Source organism: Oreochromis aureus, linkage group 10 (assembly GCF_013358895.1).
Source record: "Oreochromis aureus strain Israel breed Guangdong linkage group 10, ZZ_aureus, whole genome shotgun sequence".
In the NCBI taxonomy this organism is placed as follows: domain Eukaryota; kingdom Metazoa; phylum Chordata; class Actinopteri; order Cichliformes; family Cichlidae; genus Oreochromis; species Oreochromis aureus.
This window is the reverse complement of record NC_052951.1, coordinates 11,374,961-11,398,352: the sequence shown is the minus strand read 5'-3', so window position 1 is coordinate 11,398,352 and position 23,392 is coordinate 11,374,961. Positions and strand designations below refer to the sequence as shown.

At 42.3% G+C, this 23,392-nt stretch overlaps 1 protein-coding gene across 4 annotated transcripts in view; it reads right to left on the bottom strand.

The window, feature by feature from the left end:
• The window catches only part of abr (ABR activator of RhoGEF and GTPase), a 117,965-nt gene that overhangs the window by 26,258 nt on the left and 68,315 nt on the right, over positions 1-23,392 (bottom strand). For all 4 annotated transcript variants that reach the window (XM_031735585.2, XM_031735593.2, XM_039618243.1 and 1 more), the window contains 10 exons: positions 23,163-23,215; positions 22,359-22,499; positions 21,934-22,055; positions 17,791-17,959; positions 15,383-15,502; positions 15,076-15,151; positions 14,863-14,967; positions 12,238-12,312; positions 6,135-6,232; positions 5,899-6,030 (listed from right to left, as the gene is read on the bottom strand). In XM_031735585.2, the coding sequence (XP_031591445.1) occupies positions 5,899-6,030; positions 6,135-6,232; positions 12,238-12,312; positions 14,863-14,967; positions 15,076-15,151; positions 15,383-15,502; positions 17,791-17,959; positions 21,934-22,055; positions 22,359-22,499; positions 23,163-23,215 (1,091 nt within the window). The remainder of the gene's footprint in view (positions 1-5,898; positions 6,031-6,134; positions 6,233-12,237; positions 12,313-14,862; positions 14,968-15,075; positions 15,152-15,382; positions 15,503-17,790; positions 17,960-21,933; positions 22,056-22,358; positions 22,500-23,162; positions 23,216-23,392) is intronic.

Here is a 23,392-nt window from a genome sequence, read left to right as displayed (position 1 = left end):
CTCTTCTGTTTCCCTCCGACCGCCTTTACCACATGTGCTACATATGCATGTTTTCATGGTAGGAAATCAGACATCTGTTGTCAATGCCTAATACTTTCCTGAAGGATTATGTAATGTTATAATGAGGAACAATTACTGAGCTGCCTTGCCCTCGACATTTCGACGGTTCGCTGGAAAGCAGTGCATTTGTACTTTTTAGCAAGGGGGAAAAAAGAAAGGTACAAATGTGGCACTGAGGCAAAATGTGGCAGAGAGCAATGTGAAGGGGTCCCAAAGAGATCCTCTGGCCTTTAAGTGGCCTTTTCACATTCTCGCTTTATTCTTCCACAGTGTCCTTATCTATCCGGTAGCCCTTCTGCTTTACATGGATCACCGTTTACTTTCTTTTCTAGCTGAATCAAATCTAAGCCCAACGCCCACGACTAGCGCAGACAGCAGCAGCTGACGCTTTTTCTTCTGACATCTCTTTACTTGTAACTTTTTAGATTCAGAATCAAATCTGAGATGGCCTGCTGTAAAACTTTGTAAGCACATTCATGTTCCTCTAAAAATGAATTATAATAACTTTGGCAGTTGCTCAAATTTTCTAGCTCCATTATCCAAATTAAAAAGACTTTAGCCTCATCTGTACTTTGTTTTCACTGCTAATCAGTAAATGGTACTTTGGCAGGCTAAACTAGGACTGTAATAACACAACAAACGACATTATATCTAGTAAGTATCAGCATGTGCAGTCATAACCTCTTTACAATTCCTTTACAATTCCTTATTTTTGCTTTTCTTTCCAGTCTAGACTGTCCAAGAAAAACCCAACAAAAGCATCAAGCTTGATGAAAAACTGTGATCAAATGTGACCATTTTGTTGTAACACACACTCAAACTAAATTTGGCAGGTCTGGGGTTTTTCCTATTCTACTCCCAGAGAGAAGATAGATAGGGAAAAAAACGGGGGTATCTGCACATTTGCATGATCTGAGAGTGCGTGTAGTTATTTAGGGCATGCATATCCCAAGTGGCAGGGAGTGAATGTTTTAAGAGGGAACAAAGGCTGTCTAAGTGAGGGCTGTGACGAAGGAGCTTCTTTGTGGAAAGATGACAGGGAAAAAATAAAAATCCATCAAAAAGCTGCTATCAGCTCCACTGATCAAGGATCGTCTGATGAGGAAGTCGGCTTAATTGGGGCCCATCAATAAAAAAAGTGCCATATGCTCAAACACAGAGACCATGAGCTATGAGACTCATTAAAAAAACATGGCTTAAAAACTGCAAAGGGAAGAAACATAATAAAATAAGTAGGTTTAGGAGTAAGAGAGCAAACGAGCACTGGGACAATCCTTGTTAAGCAGTGAACATTCACACTCCCCACCCCAATATACAACACCAGGCCAGACAAAGGAGGTATAAGCTAATAAATGCCAGGTAATGTAGCAGGCTGAAGTTATTGATATCGTTTACAATGTATTAGCCTGTCACCCAGCTGTGTGTGTATGCGAGTCTGTGGTTTTCCCCCCAGGGGGGCTGAACACACACAGCGGAGTCCCATCTGTTAGCGTTGATGACAGCAGTGTGTGTGTGGATGTGTATAGCCACAGGGGCTGTGTGCATGGTGGAAACATGACAAATCGCAGCCCTAAAGGACAGGGCACAACAATAAAATAGATGACACCATCTATTAGACACTAATTAATATTAATATCTACACACTGACACATGGAAACACACACCTTCATTAAAACCACTGAGTTTTGAGTTAAAAACTAACATTGCATGAAATACCACCACCTTCCCAGAGGGAAGACGTGTTGGACTAAACATGCATTCTAGGAGAAAAAGCCTAGAAGAGTCCGAGGCCCAATTCCCATAAAAACAAATAAAAGGAGAACCTAATTTTATTCCTGGGAGTGTTAATAACATCCTTAGCAGCACCAGAATGTAGAATTTCTCCCCATAATAATGAGAAATGAAAAATGGAAAAATCTCCCTACGTTTGCTTACACTTCACTGTTTACATCATAGTGTGCATACTTCTAAATACACTCACCAGGCTGTATTCCATTCTAATGAGAGCTTTATGTTGGCACCAAGTTTGATGCAGTACTTGAGAGATGAGATCAGACCTCAGGGCCTGAGCTTTCTGCACTGGCACATTTCCACCGGTCAAGAAGTTTTACTGCTACGATCAGCCGGCTACTATCCCAAACAACGGCACTTTGACCAATAAACCCCTCAACCTTTGCATCTAATGCTTCATAGTGATGAAAGACCTCGGGCTCCTAAGTGGGAACTTGAGTGCACGTGGATGCTCACCTCAAACTTTACAACCCCTTTGCACCCGGAGCTTTACAGTAATGCCGGCCTAATGTGTGTGCACCCCTGTCCGGCTCCGCGGCTTCGGAGAGGGAGGCGAGAGCTGCCGGGAACAAACAACATCATCACTGCTCTCTTTCTGTACCTAATGCCCAACTTCTCTGGATCCCATTATCTCCGGGTGACTGCTCAAAACTATCAGGTTATTGCTTTTCGCGGCTTGACAACGCTGCGCTCCGCGTCGTCTGTGTCGAGATGAGGGGCTGCCACGCGCTCAGACCAATAAAAACAACCCCCAGCGTTGTGTGGTGCTGAAGGGATGATGGGAACAAGTGGGGAGGGAGATAGCTGAAGTAGTGAGGAAATTATTAGAGCTGTTACATGACTCTTGAGAGAACACGAAGCTCCTCTATAGAAAGAACACTGAGGAGGAGGCGGTTCAGTGCAGCACCACATGGTGTTGGATAAGATCGCTTTAGTGACAGACTGGAAACAACATGAACCTCGGTTTGATATTTTTAAAAATGTGACACAGACTTGAGAAAATCCTGTGACTTGCAATGCTAATTTGCATCAAAGTTTTGATAGTAGGTGTAAGTCCCATATAATCCACTAACACTGTCATCATGTCAGCATGCTAATGTGATTGTGAAGGAAGCCTCACATTTGATGCCAGTTGCAGAAATCAGCATTTTAAAGTAACTTCAAGCCTCAAATAACCAACTTCCTGTTGTTTTCAACTCATCTTTGAAAACTTGTGCCTGTGCAAGATCGAAGGAGTCAAACTAGAGTCTTGGGAAGCACAATACCTGCAGTAGGATCCCATTTCCTCAATTAAAGCCCTGATAGGTGGGAAATGGAGACCGACTAATGTAGTCATGTAGAGCTGGGAGCTGGTGACAAATTCCTCCTCAGATAAGCCAAGTAATTAAACCCATACAGGGTGAGCCCAGAGGAGGCTGAGATGGGCTGCACAAGGGTTATCAGACGAAAGGACTGGTGAAGCAGGGCGATCTGCCGCACAACCTACCCGGTTACATAAGTGGCCCTCTAAAGACGAGTATTGCAAGTTACAGCTGACACATAAAGGGCAAACTTGCACAGTGCATGAGGTAGAGGATGGTTTAGAGGCCAAGCGAGTGTCTGCACTCATAACCAGTGCAGGAGTTAGTGCCCTGTTTTACTTTGGCTGAATCACACTAGCAAAAATCCGAAAAAAGAAAAATGTGACCCTGAAAAGTTTATAGTTTCAAAAACATCCATGTTTTTGAGCTTTTAAAACTAAGTGCCACTGTTTGGAGGCAAATATAATCGCAGACCGAGGCCGTATCTGAGGTAACACCATGTGTGCCAAAAGGTTTCCTTAGCCAGAGAAAATCCTACAAACAATTCAAGCACTTGAGGCAAGGTCAATTTTCTCAATCGCCTGCTTTCAGACACTTTAAGAATGAATTTGTGTTTCCAGTTTGAAAGACAGGAGGGCTGCAGCTCTGATTTTGTTTCCGTTTAGTGTGGGATTAGCGACACGACCTCAGAGATCAGAGTTTATCTGCTGCGGGGATGTCAGCCCAAATGGAAATAAAGCAATTCAATCAAGTCACCTTAATTCCCACAGTTAACGCGTGCGTGTACACTGGCGGAAATCCCACATAATGTACCTCCTTATAAGTCTGTATCAAAAAATGCTTTCTTGGTACTATCATAATAAAATCTCTGGCTCGAATCGTACCACGATCTTCTGACGATAGAGGCGATCGACTTTCTCAACAAAGTAACCACAGCGGATTAAAAAAAAAGAAAAATGAAAAAAAAAAACTTCCCCCTCGATATGCCCTTTTACGGTCAGTCAGTATTCCACAAGCTTTTTAAATAAATCACAGGGTCTCCAGAGAGCAAAGCAAAACACTGAAGGCTCCTTCTCAACCCAGCTTCAGCAAAGCAAACAGCTCAGGTCCTGCTCTCTATCTGTGGGCTCTGCAGGACTCCTTCGTGGCTGTAATAAACATATGATATCAGACTCTAACACAAGTGCCACCATGTCTGAAGCATTCATGAACATTTAAAGAGTGACAAGAAACCAACTAATAAGCAGTGAGACCATAAATCCTCCTGTTTTAGGACACATATGTTGTTTCATTCAGAGACTAAAGCAGCAGTGCTGTGCTCACGATCTTTGCATTCAGTGGATGCACTGTTGACAGGTTCACCCACAAACCTACTAACTATGTATAACATATTCACAGTATTCCCACCCTCCAAGCGTCTGGGACAGAACATGCCATTCTATCCGCCTTACTAAACCTCTACCCCCCCCCCCCTCAGCAAAAGCATGTGGTGTATTTGTTTGTTTTCTGGGGGGGGGGGGTTCTGCCCGATGTTGGCTTGAAATCGATGTTCCCAGTAACGGCAGCAGCAGCAACAGCATCATCATCGGCCTCAGGTTTTTATAGTTAAGTCACAATGTTGCAGAACTAATGAGCTGATGTAGCTTCTATTGTATCCCATTGTCTGTTAAACCAGCACTAAAATCTCAGTCTTAAAAGTTTAACTACTCATTGCCTGATACTGAAGCTGTCGATAAGGCACAAAAATTTCAGGCAGAGTGTTTTTCTGAAGGACGTAAACCATCAAAATGAAAGAGAAAAGATTGCAAAGATGTAGTGACAAACAGGAAATGCTGTAACAAACAACAAACTTCAAAGGCCCTTTAAGAGACTGCGGGAACTTGGGTCTGAGGAGAAACATATCCGCTCATTCACATAAGATTTATAAGATATTTTTGAGACGCATTCCTCCCCTAAAAATCCAACTTTACAAACGTGACTGATGTGTGTCCCACTTTCCTGATATCAGAGGAGGGAGATTTGTATTCCTGATGCAACTTGTAACTGTGCTGTGCATCGAGCGCGACTACGAGTATTATGCTGCGCGTAGCAGCCACAAACAAAACTTCAACTGCTTAGTCCAGAGTCAAAAGCACGATTATAAATAACCTGCCATAAGCTCACCTCTGGCATAGACACCCGCCACTTGAGAGAAACATGAGGGCATGAATTGAAGATAACGGCATTTAAAAGCCCTCTGAGTTGACCCACTTTCATAATGTGAAGTTTGATCGATTACAAGGCAGCAGAGGAGGAAACTACAACAGCTGCAATTTGCAGAAAACTGACAGGAGTCAAGCTTCACTTGACCAAATAGATTTTTTTGAAGACGTCCTGGAAAAAATGGAAATGAGACACCTCTGTAGGCTTTTCAGCAAAAACTAAACAGTGAGTGGAGAACGGCATTTTGCCTCAATACCAAGAAACCGCAGATTCCACTGTGGAGGCCGTATCTAGTTAACGAGACTCTGAAAGGGAGTTTTATGGAGACATTTCTCACAATAAGACAGGGGGAACCCCCCTTAAATAAACTCTCCTTCACACTATTAATCCAACCAGCATCATTAGAGGCAACCACTACAAACCATACAATTGTGTGCAGAAGCTAGACAGCTAATTAAAATGAGTCATATGGTGGAAAATCTCCCCCCAAGAGGACACAGACGTCTCTCTTTGTGCATGGTCTCTTTTACAGCCGTTCTCCTACCTGGACTTGCCCTTTGCCCATGATCTTGTCCACAATCTCATTGTCGTCTTTGTTCAGCATGCTTTTGTCGTAACACTTCTCGTAGCACAGGATCCGAAGGTACTGGGAGCCCTCCAACTCAATCTCAAACTCCTGTGCAGTGACACGGATGTAAACAAGGAGAACAATGAAGATGAAAACAGCACAGTTAAAAAAATAAATACATTTTTAAAAAGAAAGATGTCTTTGCGACTGACTTCGTTCCACTGAGGCTCTGTGGTGTCCCTGAAGACTCGGGTCTTGGCCTTGCTGACAAAGTATCCAAATGAGTCTACTTCGAGAGTGCAGTATAGATCTGAAAGCACAGAGAGTAGTCAGGTCGGTGAGATGAAACAACAACAGAGTATGACAGATAAAATCTGAAGCACTGGAGAACACTTAAAATTGATCAAAGACATCGTAGATGTTTAAAAATGACTAAATCATGCTGTTACACATGTCTAACTGCCACAGACGCGTGGTGGACAGATACATTTATCGTTCCCTGTGTGGAAATTTGATAGTAGCAGAAGATACTTGACATTTCAAAGCACCATATAAAAAAGAAATCACATGACCATAAGACGTAAAGCACACAATATACAGACACTTTCACTTTCCATGCATCTTAGGGATGATTTTGGCCAGACCAGCTTAACAGCACTTGCAATGAAAGAGATGTGGATTCTTTTTGCACCGCGACTGATCGATTTATTGCAAAAGTTCAAATATATATATTTGCTATCTATCTATCTATCTATCTATCTATCTATCTATCTGTCTGTCTATCTATCTAATCTATCTAGCATCAATGCTCCAAGGGAACTGCCTGATATTTAAATATAAAATTTGGGGTCTTCAAAATATAAATAAAATAAAATGTTTTCCCTTGAAGCCGTAATGATGTGTTAACATGTAAAACCAACAGCCAAAAATCCATTAAAAAACACAACTTAAGACACAAGACTTGGCTTATGAAAAGAAGGAAAACAACTAAATATGAGGGAAGCTGTGAACAGTGAGTGTTGGAATCACCATAAGAGCACAGCCAAAAGTGCAAACATGTATAAAAGTATCACTTCTAAAGACTAATTTCACAGATTTCTAACAAATGTGCAATTAAAAGGTGAAAAAAGCCCTCCAATTTGTCAATATGCTACCGTTTGACAGCAGACAGGCATCAATCTCCTCCCCGTGTACACAATCAGCACTGGCAGCCCCTCGCCACTCTTAACATCCTCATACCGCAGCAGTAACCCGGCCCCCTTCCCTCCTCTGGGATCAGCTCACACTCAGCTCTTACACAGAGCAATTAAGTCTGTTAATGTGTTTCTTTAAATGCTCCTGAAACCACTCCTGCAGACTGTGCTACCGGCTGTCTGTACAGTGTCTCCAGTACGTCCCCTATGCTGGACTTAACCCCTCGGGTTAACTTCCATGAGACAGCATGATGGATGGGTGAGTGGTTTCGACCTTTCACCGGGACAGTCACTAAGATTAAGCAAGAGAGCTGAAGAGCAGGGGAATGGTTTAATTACATATATAATAACATAAAAAATACATTAATTAAAAAAAAAGAAAAAGTAAAAAGCAAAGTCATCAACACAATCATCAGATTTAAGAGCCTAACTCGAGCCGGGTTATGAAAGGATACCAACCACATCACCTGGATGAGCTGCGACTGGAGAAAACATGTGCACATGCATCTATAGAATAAAAAGGAGCGTACAGTATAAAGGAATGTCGTCCCATCTGGTTTTATTCCCCCTTTGTTTGTTTTCTCAGCATCCTAAAAGGTTTTGCCATAATCACTCCCAGTTAGGAAGAGATTAGCGGTGGTGGTACGAGGGAAGTTCAATGAAGGGGAATTCAGTGTGACCATCTGGGGGATATTTAAAAAAAACATGAAGCAGTTATTGTACGCTTCCGCTACATAACAGCTCAGGGCTGTCACTTCTGATTTGACATCTGGAAAAATCCTTAAACTACCTGTCACAGTCTGCTTCATTAAAGAGGCGGCAACACTCTGATGGTTGCAATGAGTGATTCAACCAGTTCTTTGTGTGCGACTCTAATGTGATTTTATCCTCTCCGTTTCATCTAGCCCTGGAGTAGAGAAGCGTATTCATAGTCCTGAGCAGCTCCCAGTTTTCTCTGGAAGTTGATTTCCTCTCCAGCTGAAATGGGTTTATGTGCCCAGACCTAAAATTCAAACAAGGCCATGGAGAACATATTTTGAGAGGTCTTTGTGTCCTCACAGTGGATCCAAGAGGGCTTTGAGAAGTAGGACAGACTAAAAGAGGCCTGGAACTCTGAGTTTTCATTTTTCTGGCAGGTCGCCATCAGGCTCAGAGTATGAGGGGGATTTATTGGTCAGCATGGGGTCTCTGACCCCTAAATAAAGGGTTAATGGATACCATCCTTTTCCATCTCAATTAGCTGTGGGCTGTAGCCCTTGTGGGGCGCGTATGTTCTTATACAGCAGGCTAATCTTTGCCTGAGGCTGCGCCGAATTCTGGTTCAAACTGTTGGTTCACAGAATCAGGAGACACGTGATAATCAGTTCAACTAACTAGTGTCTCAGCAGCTACAGATCATAGTCACCAAAACCGCTGCTTCAGGGCAAAATATTCTTCTCAGACTACAAAACATAATAAGCAGGGAAATGCCATAATTCAACTGTTTAAACAGAACCCAGAAAAAGAAAACTAATAAAAGCCTGACATAGAGCGACTGAGAATACATGCAGCCATGGCTGGATTGGATTACACAGAAACGTGTGAACACTTTCAGCAGTATTTTGAATTTGAGCTTTACAGGAAAAATGTTGAAAAGCAAAAACGTCAAAACGAAACAAAATTTAAAAAATGCCAAGTAGGTGCTTTTACTGTGCAGTGACCATAAAATAACATTTAAAAATGCACCATCTCTCATCTTCTAATGTGGATCTGTGCCCCCACCCTATGCAGGAAGTGCAGTTCTATAGGCATGAGTTGAGCTAACTATTGCATCATTTTGAAGGGAACAACATGTGAACACTCACACATACAAACAAATAAAAACAAAGCAAGAATAAAATGACATGACATGCTTTCTGCTTCTCTTCTAGGTCAGTATTTCCATAGATCTTTTTTTTTCCTGAGTTTTTGGGAGACGCTCAACTCCCAGCTTTTCCCTCTGTGACCCAGTTTGACTAACTTTGCCCTGGGCTGCGCTTCCAAGCCCTTTCCCACTGGGGGAAGATTGTTGTGGCATAAATAACAGCTTCAGTAAAATCTTCGACTACATACTTACTCGATTTTTTTGATTTAAAAAAAGAAAAAAAGAAAAAAAGGAGGTGGAGGGGGGGCAACAGAAAGCCTACTGTGGAGCATTCAGTGCCAACTTAACCTGACACAGTGAATAATGACTGCTGTTTCAGATCATTACACATTTCCATTCTAATATGAAAATAATCACCATTCGCAATAACAGAAACCACATGCGCACACATGATTATGCAAAAGAGGAAATTGCTGCAAAATCCTCGCACAGTGAAATCTGAAATGGCAGAGATGATAAAGAAGAGTACCGACAACGCAACTGGAACCGCGCTGAACCTTTAACACAGGCTGGATTACACAAGGAACCCAACATCGCCACACAAAACCTGCACACAAACCGAATCCCATCATTAAGCTACATCTGGAGGGGGCTTTGCAATTTAGTCATTTGTGGTATTGGAGGAAATTCTACAAGCAGAGGAATACAGTGTGTCTCAATGATCTCTTTATGATTACAGGGCTGTGTTCAAAACCCCAGAGAAACTGTGCCGATGCTGGACAGGTTTTAAAAACTAAACATGAATATTTAAAAAAAGCTATAGGAAGCAATTGGCAAAGATGGACTCTGTACATCCGTCCTGATGTTAGTCAGACATATTCACCTTAATCAGGGTGTATTATATTACTAAGGGTTTATTTCATTTGAGCGGTTATTTGATTTCTTTTGTTGAACTTTCAAATTAAATAAAACTGTTGTTGCTGAATTGATCACTTAACCTTTAGTGCAGTTAAGCCTTTTCTATAAAATGAACCTTGTTCCAGACTGATGGACGACAAGAAGAGAGGTGGATGAAATGATGCATCCATCATGCCTTCTACGTACTATGTAAGCCTGTGGGGGACGTATTTTGATGTGGGGTGCTTCAGATGGTCAGGTCCAGATTCACCTGAATATACTGAATGACCAGATTTTTCCATCTTTATCCTCTGACAGGAGAGGATTATTTCAAGAACACAATACAAGAATTCATCGTGCTCAAATTGTGAAAGAGTGGTTAGGCAGACCTCATTTTCTCACATGCACTGGCCACAGCAGAGTCCAGACCTCAACCCCATTGAGATTTTTTGGGATGTGTTATGTAAGACTTCATGTTCTCCCATCATCAATGCAAAACTCTGAATGGAAACAAACGCTGTGACATTGCCAAAGTTTATTAGGGACTCGAATGTTACAGGCGATCTGAGGAAATTCTGGAGCATGTGACTGTTTTTGTTTTGCAGGGCAGAGTATGATAACAGACACTACACTTTCCTCATTCTTCTTTTTTCGATTGCTTCCTTTAGGGGTCACCACAGCGAATCATTTGCCTCCATCTCACCCACTCTCCAGCATCCTCCTATGTAACACCCCCACTGTTGTGGTCTTCCTGTTTTCCTACTGCCTGGCAGCTCCATAGTCAGCATCCTTTGTCTAATACGTGCACTGTCCCTCCTCTGCACATGTCCAAACCATCTCACCCCTATCTCCATGTCTCCAAACTGCTCATTCCTTCTCTCTATCATATCAGTCACCTTCCTCCCTTTACCAGTCACAGTCCCTACATTTAAAGGTGTTTTTGTTTACATGGGGACTCAGAACCCACAGCAGTTCAAAACTAGACTTTTTGAGTAACCTATCAGAATTGAATTCCAATATATAGTATTAAAAGAATATTGGTATAACCATACTGAAGAGACTGCCCAATCCTGAAATCACAGCAATAAACCTTACAAAATAAAATATGAATAATGAACATGTGCCACTGGAAATACATCATCAGGTATAGTTGTTAAATTTACTTCAGTGACTCACACACACACACACACACACACACACACAGTGACCACCGACCCATTTATCTACCACAAGTAAAAGGACTTAAACCTGTGTAAACACACATTAGAGGACCTGTACGAACGAATGAAATCAGATATAAGTTATGGATGGCTGAAGCTTCACTTTAACTCCAATAATTAAATCTGATAATTAATAATTTGACTCTTGTCCTCATTTAGAACACTTGTCTGTGTAACAGTAGTGTTAAATATCATCAAGGTCAGCACTTCTCTCACGGCATCGCCGTAAACCTTCCTTATCACGGTGTTCATCATCATCATGAACACCACAGTCCCAAACAAGTCCAGCACATCCTCCATGCCTCCATGGCTTGCATGCCCCACCCTGGGTCTGTACGCTCCACTGGAGATACTAACATCAAAACTGTATCAGTGAAACTACCAAACTTGCTTCCACACACACACACACACTCCATAAAGCCTTCAGCTCTCTGCGCTCCATTGAGGATCAAACAGGCTTTCAGGAGAGAGCGCTTTCCAATCCATTAACTGGGAAATTCTTGTGGGCCAGCACTGAAGGCTGTCATGGTAACTGAGGAAATCATTTCTCCCTCTCCATCTCTTCTCCTGATATTCGATATTTGAACTGGTGCTTGAGCAACACGGGGCACGAAGTGTACCAGAGCACCAGCTGTCCACCGCTGACACATCTGAAACAGCCTTTGTGGAGGTTCAGCCAACGTCAGGCTCGGTAGATAACACACACACATACACACAGCTATACAAAGAAACATTTGTGCAAGGTAAGGCAATAACATAGTGTGTGAACAAAGACGAGTGGTATTACAATTGCCAGCTGTCCACTTCTGAATGCTGCTGTATGTGATTTTGCCGTTGCTCCTTTTCAATGTGCCTACAGCGTCTTTGTCACTTGTGATGTCTGCTTAACGAAAACAACCACAGGAATCCCACTTTGGCTTCAACTCTTCCTCTGAGACAACCTCACTCTCTCCCTCTCTATCTTGATTTTTCCTTCCTTTGCATCTTAGCCATGTGATGATGGAAACTGCATGTGCCGGCTGTGATGATTGACTGGGTCATGTGTTTTGCTGGCAGACGCGTATATGCACAGCCACTATGTGTAAGCGGATGCTGAGCCAGAGTGTGCGTACAAGTGCAGTTAGAAAAAGAAAAAGAAAAAAGCTGTTTCTGGCAGACTTACTGGCTGACTGCTTGAATCCTTTGGCAGAGTGGACAATCACATGCAGAAAGCCGTACAGGCCAGGAGTCTCCTCATCTGGAAAACAAGCACGCAGAGCAGTTAGTGCAGCACGGGGTGCAAATATGGGAGTCCGAGCACAAAAATCAGCAGGGTAAGAAGAAGTCACTGCAAACTATAAAATGTATGATCCTCTGGCATCCTGTCTTTATCTCTGCGATGACATTGTGAAGAAAAAAGATAAACTGTGAGAGAAAGAAACAAAGGAAAACGAACCCGTCTCATGGAGCATGAGCTCTACCAGCAGGTTTCATTGGAGGCACGTTTCTGCTGCATCTCGTACATCCCAGCCTTTTTTTTTCCTGTACTGCCTGATCACTAAATGCTAGTGATGATACTAGCTCTCTTTCGAGTTTACCCTATTTTGCACCTGTGTGCAGGCTGTTAGTCTTTATTATCACTGACAGCTGTGGTATTATTTTCTATCTGTTGCAGACTCGTTTACTGGCACTGACACTAAACTTGCTTCTGTTGTTTCCAGCAGCAGGACTTTAATGCTACATGCTCTTTGAGCTTTTTGTGAACGAGTCTCTTTCCCTTCGCTGGAAGCGGGTCAGCTCACGTGGCCATTTAGAGCACCTTTTCCCCTCATGAATTAGTGGTATTCATCGAGGTAAAATGAACCGTTCAAATATGTGCGAAGTTTGAAAGTTCAGTGTTAAAACGTGCGTCGCCACATCCAGATCCATTCAAACTAAAATTGCTCAGCGGGGCAGATTAGTGGGAACTCCGGTGGGTTTTTTATTCTTTCTTGGGTGGTCCGAAATGGAGATTACCTTCTTATTGTTTTTAATCATTCATTTGAGTGTTTTTGTTCTCATTCCCTCCAACAGTCAGTTATCAACATTTGAGAAGAGACAGATTAAACTTCACATGACTTCAGAAAAAAACTGAATAAAATGAAATCAGGGAAACGGCTGAGGAAACAACTATTGGAGGATCTGAAAGAAAATTAACCGTTATTACAGCCTTTTGTCAGATCGGCATCAGACCACACATTAGCAGTGCACAGACGTCTGCCATCAAAACTGAGCTGGCCTTTGAATAGAGATCGTGGGTGGAGCTCTTTTTTTTTTTTTTTTTTTTTTTTTCTTTGGGCAGCCCATACACCCCTCTTTGTACCGCCGACAGAAACATGAAGAGGATACAGTCCTGCTTTGGTTGAGGCCTGTGAAGCCCGGCTGCTTCCTGGTAAATAAACTAGGGTGGAGGGCAGCAGGACCGCTGTGAGCTCCACTGTAGGCAGCTGAGAGGAGAGCAGTCAGCCCTCGGGGTTAACTGTGCGTGTGTGTTTTATATAACTAACAGGGGAGTTTCACAGAGAGTCAGTTCATAGGTTCAGCATTAAAGCAGACCGACTGCCCTTTCTATCTATTATGCTCAATGGAAAACCATGAACTAATATGTGATAACTGATGATTATTCAATGCGAGGAGTCAAATGAAAGAGTGAGTATTTAAGTCATCCATCCTCTTAAGTATGAGAAACATTCCTCCACCAGCTGGTCTCCATTTAAACCCCTGCTGTGCTCCCTGCATCACATGTCAGGATGGAGGTGTGTGTGTGTGTGTGTGTGTGTGTGTGTGTGTGTGTGTGTGTGTGTGTGTGTGTTTATTCTAGCTTTGTAATGAGGAGCGGGTCAAAAGTCTAAGACAACACAGGAGTTGAAGTCTGATTTAAAACACAGGAATCTCAGTAAGCTCTCACGGAGAGCAGCAGGAAGATAACATGTAAGGAAAAGTCCACCAAAGCAGTGAGAAGAACCCATTTAGGGAAAGCAAACAGAGTTAATTCTCTTATTAAAACCATGTCAAGTGGTGCAAATGCATTTTTAACAGTAATCTGTCTGTATGTCATGTTGTGTATCCATGTGTGGTGTTATGTACTGTCACGTCTGACTTACTTATCTGTTATTTTGACAGCTTTATGCTGTGTTAAATTTTAATTTAAAAAAAGAGAATCAGACATAAAATTGAGTTGCACTCAAATAAAACACCAGGTTTGGGGGGGGTGAAAGACACCAAAAAATATGCTACCACTTAAGTGTCACTTGTCATTCTGCTGACTACTTTGAAAATACAAAACTAAAATCCCTCAGAAAACGACTTTAAAGCTATTGGATATTAAACACAGGGAAAGGAAACGCAACACAAAAACATCAGGACACTGTGCCTTTCAGTGTAAGAGCTCTGTGTCTGTGCATGTGTATTGTCTCTGTGTGTGAGAGACCCTCTTGCCATCTGAGCAGATCAGAGTAGATGGACCAGATGGCTTTAATGTCACCCCCCCCCCCCCAAGACTCTGAGAGTGGCTTCAATGAGGAGATTGGGAGGAAAAAACAAACATATAGAAACTGCGAGCACGCCACCGACACACTGCGTGGCACTGACCGCTCCGAGCTAGATGAGAAACATATTGTAGCCTAAATTTATCTCCCGCAAGGCCCCCCTAACTTATTATGTGGCTTTTTAGTGCTCAGAGTGTAACAGGCACTTTTGTGTGAAGTTAAATTCAAAGCAGAGGGAAGAGGGAGAGGGAGACAAAACTGATCCTGCTCGTGTTTCTTACCGTCTTTGTTACCGGTAACAGGAATGTTGTGGACCGTTCTGAGTTTGAAACAAGAGCTGGTCAATACTTGGAGCTCTACAGAACTTAACATGCATGACTGGAGGTCTGGAAGAAAAAGAAAACAAATAACCATCATAAACATCATGGAGGGAGGTGGGGATCAAACCTTTATGTTTCTGTGGAGCAGTGTTTGAAAAGTGAACACAATCGTACCTTTCTTTTGGAGTTTCTGAATGCTTTCCCTCCACTCTGACCTCTCGTAGTCAGAGGAGAGCAGGAACAGGTAGCACTACACACACACACACACACACACACACACACACACACACACACACACACACACACACACACACACACACACACAGTTAGCAATTCTCTGATGCTGTTTTGGGGGATTCAAACTTCAAATCTGTAACAGCAGACTCTTTGAAAGTGAAATGTAAAGTAAAATGTGTCCCTCTAGTGGTGAAACCTGCACAGTGCAGTGACACAAATGGAGCCAGCAACAGATTAAGAATACCTTTCCATGTTTGTTGTGGATGCGAAAGGGGATGGTGGGGGAGTGCAGGAGCAACCAGGACTCCTGTTCGTTCATCTTCTTCCTGAGACGCTCCACACGGCTCTGACCCTTTGGTGCTTTCTGCACAAGGACACGGACAGGAAAAGAGACTGTTTAAATCTCACTGATTGCTGAAACGTACTCATTAAAGTGAAAGAGAGTAAAACAGCGAGCCCTTCTGTGCAGCATCCGAAACAGGGCTGTTCTTTTTCCTGATTGTGACAGTGAGAATTGTACTTCTCTGACTCATCTCGGGTCTCCACACATACAGACGCTTATATTTTTAGATTCAGTGTGACTTACAAAATGAGGGTCGAGGTGCAAGGTGGGGGGTGGGTAATGGGGGGTGATATGATTTGACTTTGAGAGCTCCTGCTCTAAGTTATAAGACTGATTTCCTTTTGTATCCATTTCACTGAACGTTGGGTTTTACTGTGAGACCAAATATCTGAAGCTACTTCAACTAGAATTGTATTTTTCCATTAACAAACAGAATGAAGCAGATGTAGCAGACGCCTGACATGATGGAAAAAAGAGTCACACTGAGTGTACAGTCAGCTTTATGGATCTCATTAAGTTATTTTAATGACAACGTGACTGACAGTTAAAACATCTTTATTTGTACGGCACAGTCATGTTTAGCCTACAAAAACAAAAACCCTCCAACGCAGACAAGCCTCCGTCAGGGAGTTTCACAGAGACGTAACACCAAACTTCCACCTCCAAAGTGTCATATTCCAGTAATGGTTACCTAACAACGCGGATTGGCAAATCTGAACAAGTTTAGTGGCTAAAAAGGGTGTGAACGTATGAAGACGTCAGAAGCTGGTGCCCTTTTGTCCCACAGTGTTTGTCGAGTTTAAATTTAACCAGAGCATGATAATCATAAAGTAGTGCACCAGTTGCAGAGAACAAGAGAGTAACGCACAAAGAAGAAAAACATATGCAGTAAAATCTAGTTCCTCATTTAAACCAGGAGATTTAGTGGCCTGTGTTTGGTTAGGTTTCTATTGTCGCCTCTTCGAATGAAAAGCGGGGCGTGAAAGATTAAACTGCAGCTGATTAGTGGTTTTTGTTACATCTGCAAAGCGGTTGCAGTGATCACACTTAAAGGACCTCTTAGGTTTTAGACCCAACCATGTCTGGTTGTGTTTGGTTGGAGGTGGCAACGTAAAATTCATTAACTGTTCAAGTGAAGATCTTTCAATAACACCAGAATTTCTATTATTAATGAGTTGGATTTCTTCTGCTTCTGTTCTGTAGGACATGACAAAATCAAACCGCCCATCGTCTATATTTTTAACAACATACAAACTGAACTTTAAAGTGAGGACTACTCAGCGCTGCCTTATTGAAATCTTTCATATTTTCCAGCAAAGTGTCTATGAGCTGCTTAAAGCAAGCCCCATACTGTGAGAGTCTTTATTTATAATTCATGGAACAGTTTCTTGACGTTATTGGAGGAAAACAAATTCATACACAGTCCCAACCCTCACCAGGAAGCGATGAGTCAGAGCCTGCCTGGATACAATCAGCTCGATCTCTCCCGGCATTCGCCTCCTGCGACTCCACATACCAGCCGTGGTCACTCACTGTGCTCCGGGTGGGCGAGTTTTAACGCCGTGAGAGGGGAATAACAGAAACTCTGCGCTCCTGAAGCCTTTAAACGCAGCTATGGCTGCGGGGGTGGATTACTGTGTACTTGTAACATCTTTTATTTCAACCTCAAAACGACAACTGAGCGTTTCAGCATGTGCTAAACAAAACAGACTCATACTGTGGCACACACAAGTCCCAGTGTAAATCCGGATCAGCACTTTTGCCACTCATACGCAAGGAAAGGCAGCTGTCCTCAGTTTCAGGATGTTTATTATTCATACTTAGACTTGTTTTGCTGCTTGTATTCAGTCACACAATAGTCACAGTTCACTTAGTAAAGCCCACGTAGGCCATAATAAAAAATGAAGTAAAGGGTCACAAAGCTTTGATATGACACCAAACTTCTGATTTGCTTCTTATTTATTTTTATTTCTTAAATAAAAAGAATCCAGCTGATGATTAAAACTAAAAGAAGCTCCTTTTAAAAGAACCAAGTTCTCCTAATCGTGTGGCTCTTGGCCTCAAATGCATTTGTTTTATGCATATGTTAGAATTTAAAGATGAACATCAAAAAGCTCCTGTTATTCATAACAGGACCAGCAACTTTTCTTACTCTAAAGCTGTCTAGAACTGGGCTCCAAACCCTGAATTTGCCCCTTTATTCTTTAATCCTGGATCATCTCAAAATTAAACCCAAGATGGCTGAATAAGCCATTGTAAGCCCCACGAATACATTGAATTGGGCTCCAAATGCCAGGAAAAAGGATTACCTTCTCTTTCTGTATCTCATTCTTTAAGACCGAGATCTTGATCTTCATCTCCTCAATCTCGTGCTCTGGCAGGACCTGGATGCTTGGGCAAGCGTCCGAGTCGTCCAGGGTTTGGAAAGTTAAGTCCGCTAGAGGGATGTACCACTTGCACTCATACTGCTGATGGCGACTGCAGAGAGACAAAAAGGAGGATGGAAGGATGCAGGAATGGAAATGAAAGAGATGAAACAGAATTAGTCAAAAAAATATATTTTCTCTTTTTCACTCATGACTGAACTGAATGGACGCACAAAACCGAAGCAAACCAGTTTACAATTTGAAGCCACACTAACAAATGTTACACTTTTCTATTCAAACGTGTGCTCAGTTGACCTCTTTTCTTTATAGCCCACTCATTCAAAGTCACATTAATAAAAATGATGAATGCACAACATTATTTCCACAGGGGCTGAGGACACTAATGTGCACCGTCTAATGAGATTTTAATTAACATTTCTGAGTGCTGCACAGTCGACTCATCGACGACATAATACCTTCATCAGACGGCTAGTTTAAGCAGCTTGATGTCACAATGAATCCATACTAAACAAGCATTTGTTAACACTACCGGGGTTCTATATATAAGACTTATTGTCAACTATATGCATTTATTTTAACAATCAAATCAAGCAATCAAACGCAGTTTAATGTTTTCATTTCTGTGATATTCTCCTCTGCACTTTGCACTTACACCACTACAACCACCTGAAAGCTGGAGCCACTGTGGACTGGGAGTGGTTCAATACTCTGGCTTCTCTGGCCTGCATGTTAAAATGTCCTTGGACAAAACAGGGAACACACGTAAAGTGACACATGAGATTTTACTGATTTCAGCGCAGCAGCTACTCTAAACACAGTTTATCTACTTTATTTACTGCACTCGTTTTTTTCCGGCGTGCACTGTAACTGTAACTTCAAAGATTTGTTCAGCCGTGTCAAAAAAAGGACTCTTGCTTCGTGTTTAGTCTCACGTTCCCACTCAAAGCTTTCGCAGTGATGCTATCGGCTCCCACCAGAAGGACTTTGTCATTTCTTCATTATCCAAGTACATTAATTTTACATCCTCCCGCTGCAGATTATGTTCCCCTGATCTTCTGCCCCACCCACCCACTCCATTATCAAGCCCTTCTTGTTTCAGCACTCTTGGGTCTTTCGGGAAGTCCTTTTAAGTTACAGACCACCGATTTGTTTCTGTTCTAATCAGACTCTGACACAGACTTGTAGAAACACAAAGAAAAGGGGGTGGAGCTAGGTTTGATACATGACTGAGAAGGAAATGAATAAATCACCATATCAAATCATGTGGTTCTTTAATGCCAGACAGCAAAGGTGGTGCATATATAAAGAAATCATGAATTATCCAAGGCGCAGAACGTGCAGCGGGCAATCGTAAATCTGACTAATTCTAAAATAATAGAGTGCAGATAATCATGGCTTTTGGCAGGGATTAGGGATCCTCAGTGACTAAAGTCAAGGTGATTGAGTTTCTGGATGGTTGCTCTGTTCTGTGTGTAAGCGCGTAGGCCGTAGGCGGCACACTGAGATAACAACCCAGACCATATAATAGCCCCATTTACAGGTTTGGTAGTTATGGCAACACTATGTGTTCCTCCAAGTGAGGGGCGGCTCTAATTGACACAGACAAACGGCGAATGTCAACCAAAACAGGCTCCAATCAGACGAAGGGGAGGCGAGTCGGTGCTGTAAGCGCGACACTGGATCTACTGACATGTCTCAAAGATTCACACGCAGCAGTGCACACAAACACAAACATGAGAGATCTTTTTCTGTCACCTCTCTTTACTTTAACCCTTCTCAGCTTGCACCCTGAAACAACACCTTCAGTTTCTACTTACACTTTTTGTCTTCTTTTTTAAAATAATTTTATGATTCACACATTTAGCCTAACTCTGTCCTGCGTGTAGATCTGCTACTCTGCTGCACTGCTGAAAACAATACAGACAAAAATGCCTGCAAGTCTTTCTCTTTGTTACTGACGCTTCAAACACCACTGTGTTAGTCACAGCTGGAATCAGAGAGGGAGACTGCGTCTTTCCGAAGTGATCCTTTCTGTTGCACGCCGGGTTTGACGAGCTGATGTGGAAGGAAAACTGCACGACACATGGGCAGAAACACAGAGAGGACGAAAAAGCGTGGATATTTAAAGAGGCACAACCCAGTTCAACAGGCTTTATGAGCCTTAAGCTAAATAATAAAACTGCATTGTTATGAAGCAGATGAATGTTTCTGTTAACACTGGCATTTCTATCAATTTATAAAAACGTAGCTTATTTAACGTAGCTTAACATCCTAAACTGTGCAAGTCAGACAGAGTGAAGTGACACCATGACATTTATATGTAAAAACATGGCTGACGCCCTCCAATCAGAGGCTTGTGCTCTTAAATGGAAATCTTTGAAATAGCACACGTTATATCCAGACTGAGTCTCATCATTTAGAACAGTGGTTCACAAACTTTTTTTGCTAGGCCCCCCTTTGTTTCACAAGAAAAATGTTCACGCCCCCCCCAAAAAAACCCACGTCCTCCAACCACACACACACCCATATTTTGTTTTCAAACTCCATTGCGGTTTATTTCACACCTCAAACATTAAGTAAACAATTAAGCAAATACAAGTAAACTGCAATAAATTACAGGTAGTAATAAAATATACTACTAACTCTTTTACGCTACGTCCACAACTACACGGGTATTTTTGAAAACGCAGCCGTTTCTATGCGTTTGGGCCTTTCGTCAACACGTAAACGGCGTCTCAAATCACCGAAAACTGAGATTTTTTAAAAGTCCTTTTTTGCGTTTGCGTGTGGACGAGGATTACAGAGTTCGTCATGCAACGTCAAAGGTATGTGCCTCTTTTCACGTCACGCTGTGCGCCACGTTATTGTTTACATGAGATAAATTGCAGAATGGCAGATAGAGACAAAATAATCTGACTATCTGCAGGTTTTACACGCTTACCATATACACACGCAGTTCCTGTCCCTCCATTTAGAAAGGCAGAGGCGTCACAGTGTAATTATTTTACGTGTAGTTGGGTTTTTTTTTCCCTGTGTAATAATATTCAACATTGCTATCAAATCAAAAAATGTCTCTCTGTGCAAAATGGGTTCAAAACCATAAACAGCTGTGGGATACTGTTTGTCCGTGATTTGAACAGGGGGAACAAATTACAGCAGGGTTAGCCTGATATTATTTATATCCCACTGTAACTTTACTGTATAAAGAGCTAACATGTCCAAAATGTCAGGAGTAGTTAGTCGTTACAAGAAGTGTTTGTGAACTAAAAATCAAGAATGTTGGATACTGTTTGTCCGTGATTTGAAGAGCCCAGCGCTGCTCCTGATGAAGGGAAACTAATTCGGCAGGGGAGACCTACCTCGGCACTTGTGCAGGTGAAGCCAAAGGGAAGATATGCTTCACCATATTTTCTAGTCTTTGGCTTGGAATGAAGTTGGTTTGGAAACATATTTGGCGATGCTTCATCTCCTGCTTTGCGTTTGTGTGGGCGCCCCGTCAAAAAACCTGTCCATTATGCTAGCAGTGTCCAAGCGTTCTTTTTTTTTTTCCCTTTCATACTGCGCCCCCCCAGCAATGGCTCTGCGCCCCCCCTAGGAGGCGGGCCCCACACTTTGGGAAGCTCTGATTTAGAAGTTATTGAGCTGACTCTCTCAGAGTTTTGGAACTTTAGATCAGTGGCTGGGTGATTTTGAATTATTTCCCTTCACTTCCGCCTACATCTGTGCACATTTGAAGATTTAATGAAAGTACGTTGCTGTGACAGGGAGCAAATGAAAGAAAGAGGCCATTACCGCCCAAAGCTGCTTAAGCCTCGAATGAATATACCTACAGTCTGCTTCTAAAGAAAACTCTGTGACAGAGCTGTGTCACCCAGCATTTTTCTCTGCCCTGAGAATTAATAAGCGACTCCTGTGCCGCACCATCCACGCCCCGTCCTCGTTCCACTTTCTGGCTTTGGCATATCATTTTAGCATTTTTCAGATGGGAATGAGGATGGGGGGGTGACGTTAACGATAATAACACTCAAAGCTTTTCACACTGTCAGAAGATGAAGGTGGACTCACCCCACAGCCGTCTTTTTCATCTTGGCACAGAGCAGCAGATCGGTGAAGAGGAAGACGTGCCGTAGCTTTCTGGAGCTTTCCGACACCTCCACCAGGAAGCCATCCTTCACCAGCTGACGGGCCTGTAACAGAACTCTGTGTTAACTGTTGTTGTGAATCGAAACATCGTTGAGATTATGGATTAATAAGTTGACTTACAACATTAACATATATATTACAGTTTGCTTTACAGAGACGTGCATGTCTTTGTTTTTAACTTAAATGTTCCTTTTGGAGTTTTAAAGCAATGCAACCATTTATTATAGTTTTCTCAAAGTCCCTAATAATATTTCATATAACAGGAAAAGTGAAGACAAATGTTCTAAAGATATGAACATAAGTTCTCTATACTTGAGAAGATGTGTTGTAAGAACACACACACAGACCTCGCCCTTGGGTGTAGTAACAGCAGTCCTGCGGGGGTCAATCTCCTCATTGATGGAGGAGAGGAAGTTCTGAGAAATCCGCAGAGCGTCCTGCAGGAGGGGGAAGTCCGGGTGGTCCTTTGGAGTGTGTTTCAGCAAATCCTGTGAAAGTACATTCAATCATCTAAAAATGTATTTACCACAAAGCAACTCTGACCTTTGTGAGCAGAGATTCAGATTTAGTTTCATCTTCTCTTTGAAAATGTCATCGCGCTGCACAAACACAGACTTCTTACAAACACTAAAGCAATCTTAGTTCTTGGTTTTTTTCTGTCAAAGATACTTTTTCTTACTTTCCTCCCAGATTAACATCAACCAATTTTCTTCTGTTTGTTTGCATACGTGACAAGAACATGACACACATCCTCACGCTGGATGCACAGAGCATCTTACTGTCAGCTTTCATGCAAACCTGTTCGTGCATTACACTACAACAACCACACTGGACACATCCAGAGATCTCTGCTTTGCTTCGCTGGCACTTTCTACACCATTATTTCTCTTCCAAAGAGGTAGGCTGATTTAGACTGAGAGGACTCAGCGATAAACATCAAAAAGCAGGCTTTAGGCCTAATTCTTGCATGTCTTTTTAATCTCATGGATGTGTTTGCAACGTGCTCCAATTATTATTTTTTTGTTTTTTATCTTGACACAGTTCTCAGTCTTTCCTCCACCCTAAAACACTAGAAGTAAGACATTTCTGCCAGAACAGCTTTAGAATCAGCTGATCCTTGAAAGCCTTGCAAGAGCAAGCTGTGTACTCACATGAAGAACCAGGGTGCTTCTGGTAACACGGTCAATCGGCTTGTAAAGGAGAGCTGTGGGAGAGAGAAGAGGAGGGCTCTGAGTCAGTGTTACTTACAGGCAAATCAATACATGCAGACACACACAGTAGGTCACAGTTTCACCGCTCACACGAGGACAAAAATGTCCACTTTGGTTACTCTGAGCTAAACACAGCTCTTACAGTCTGACTGCTGATGATTCTTAGGTTA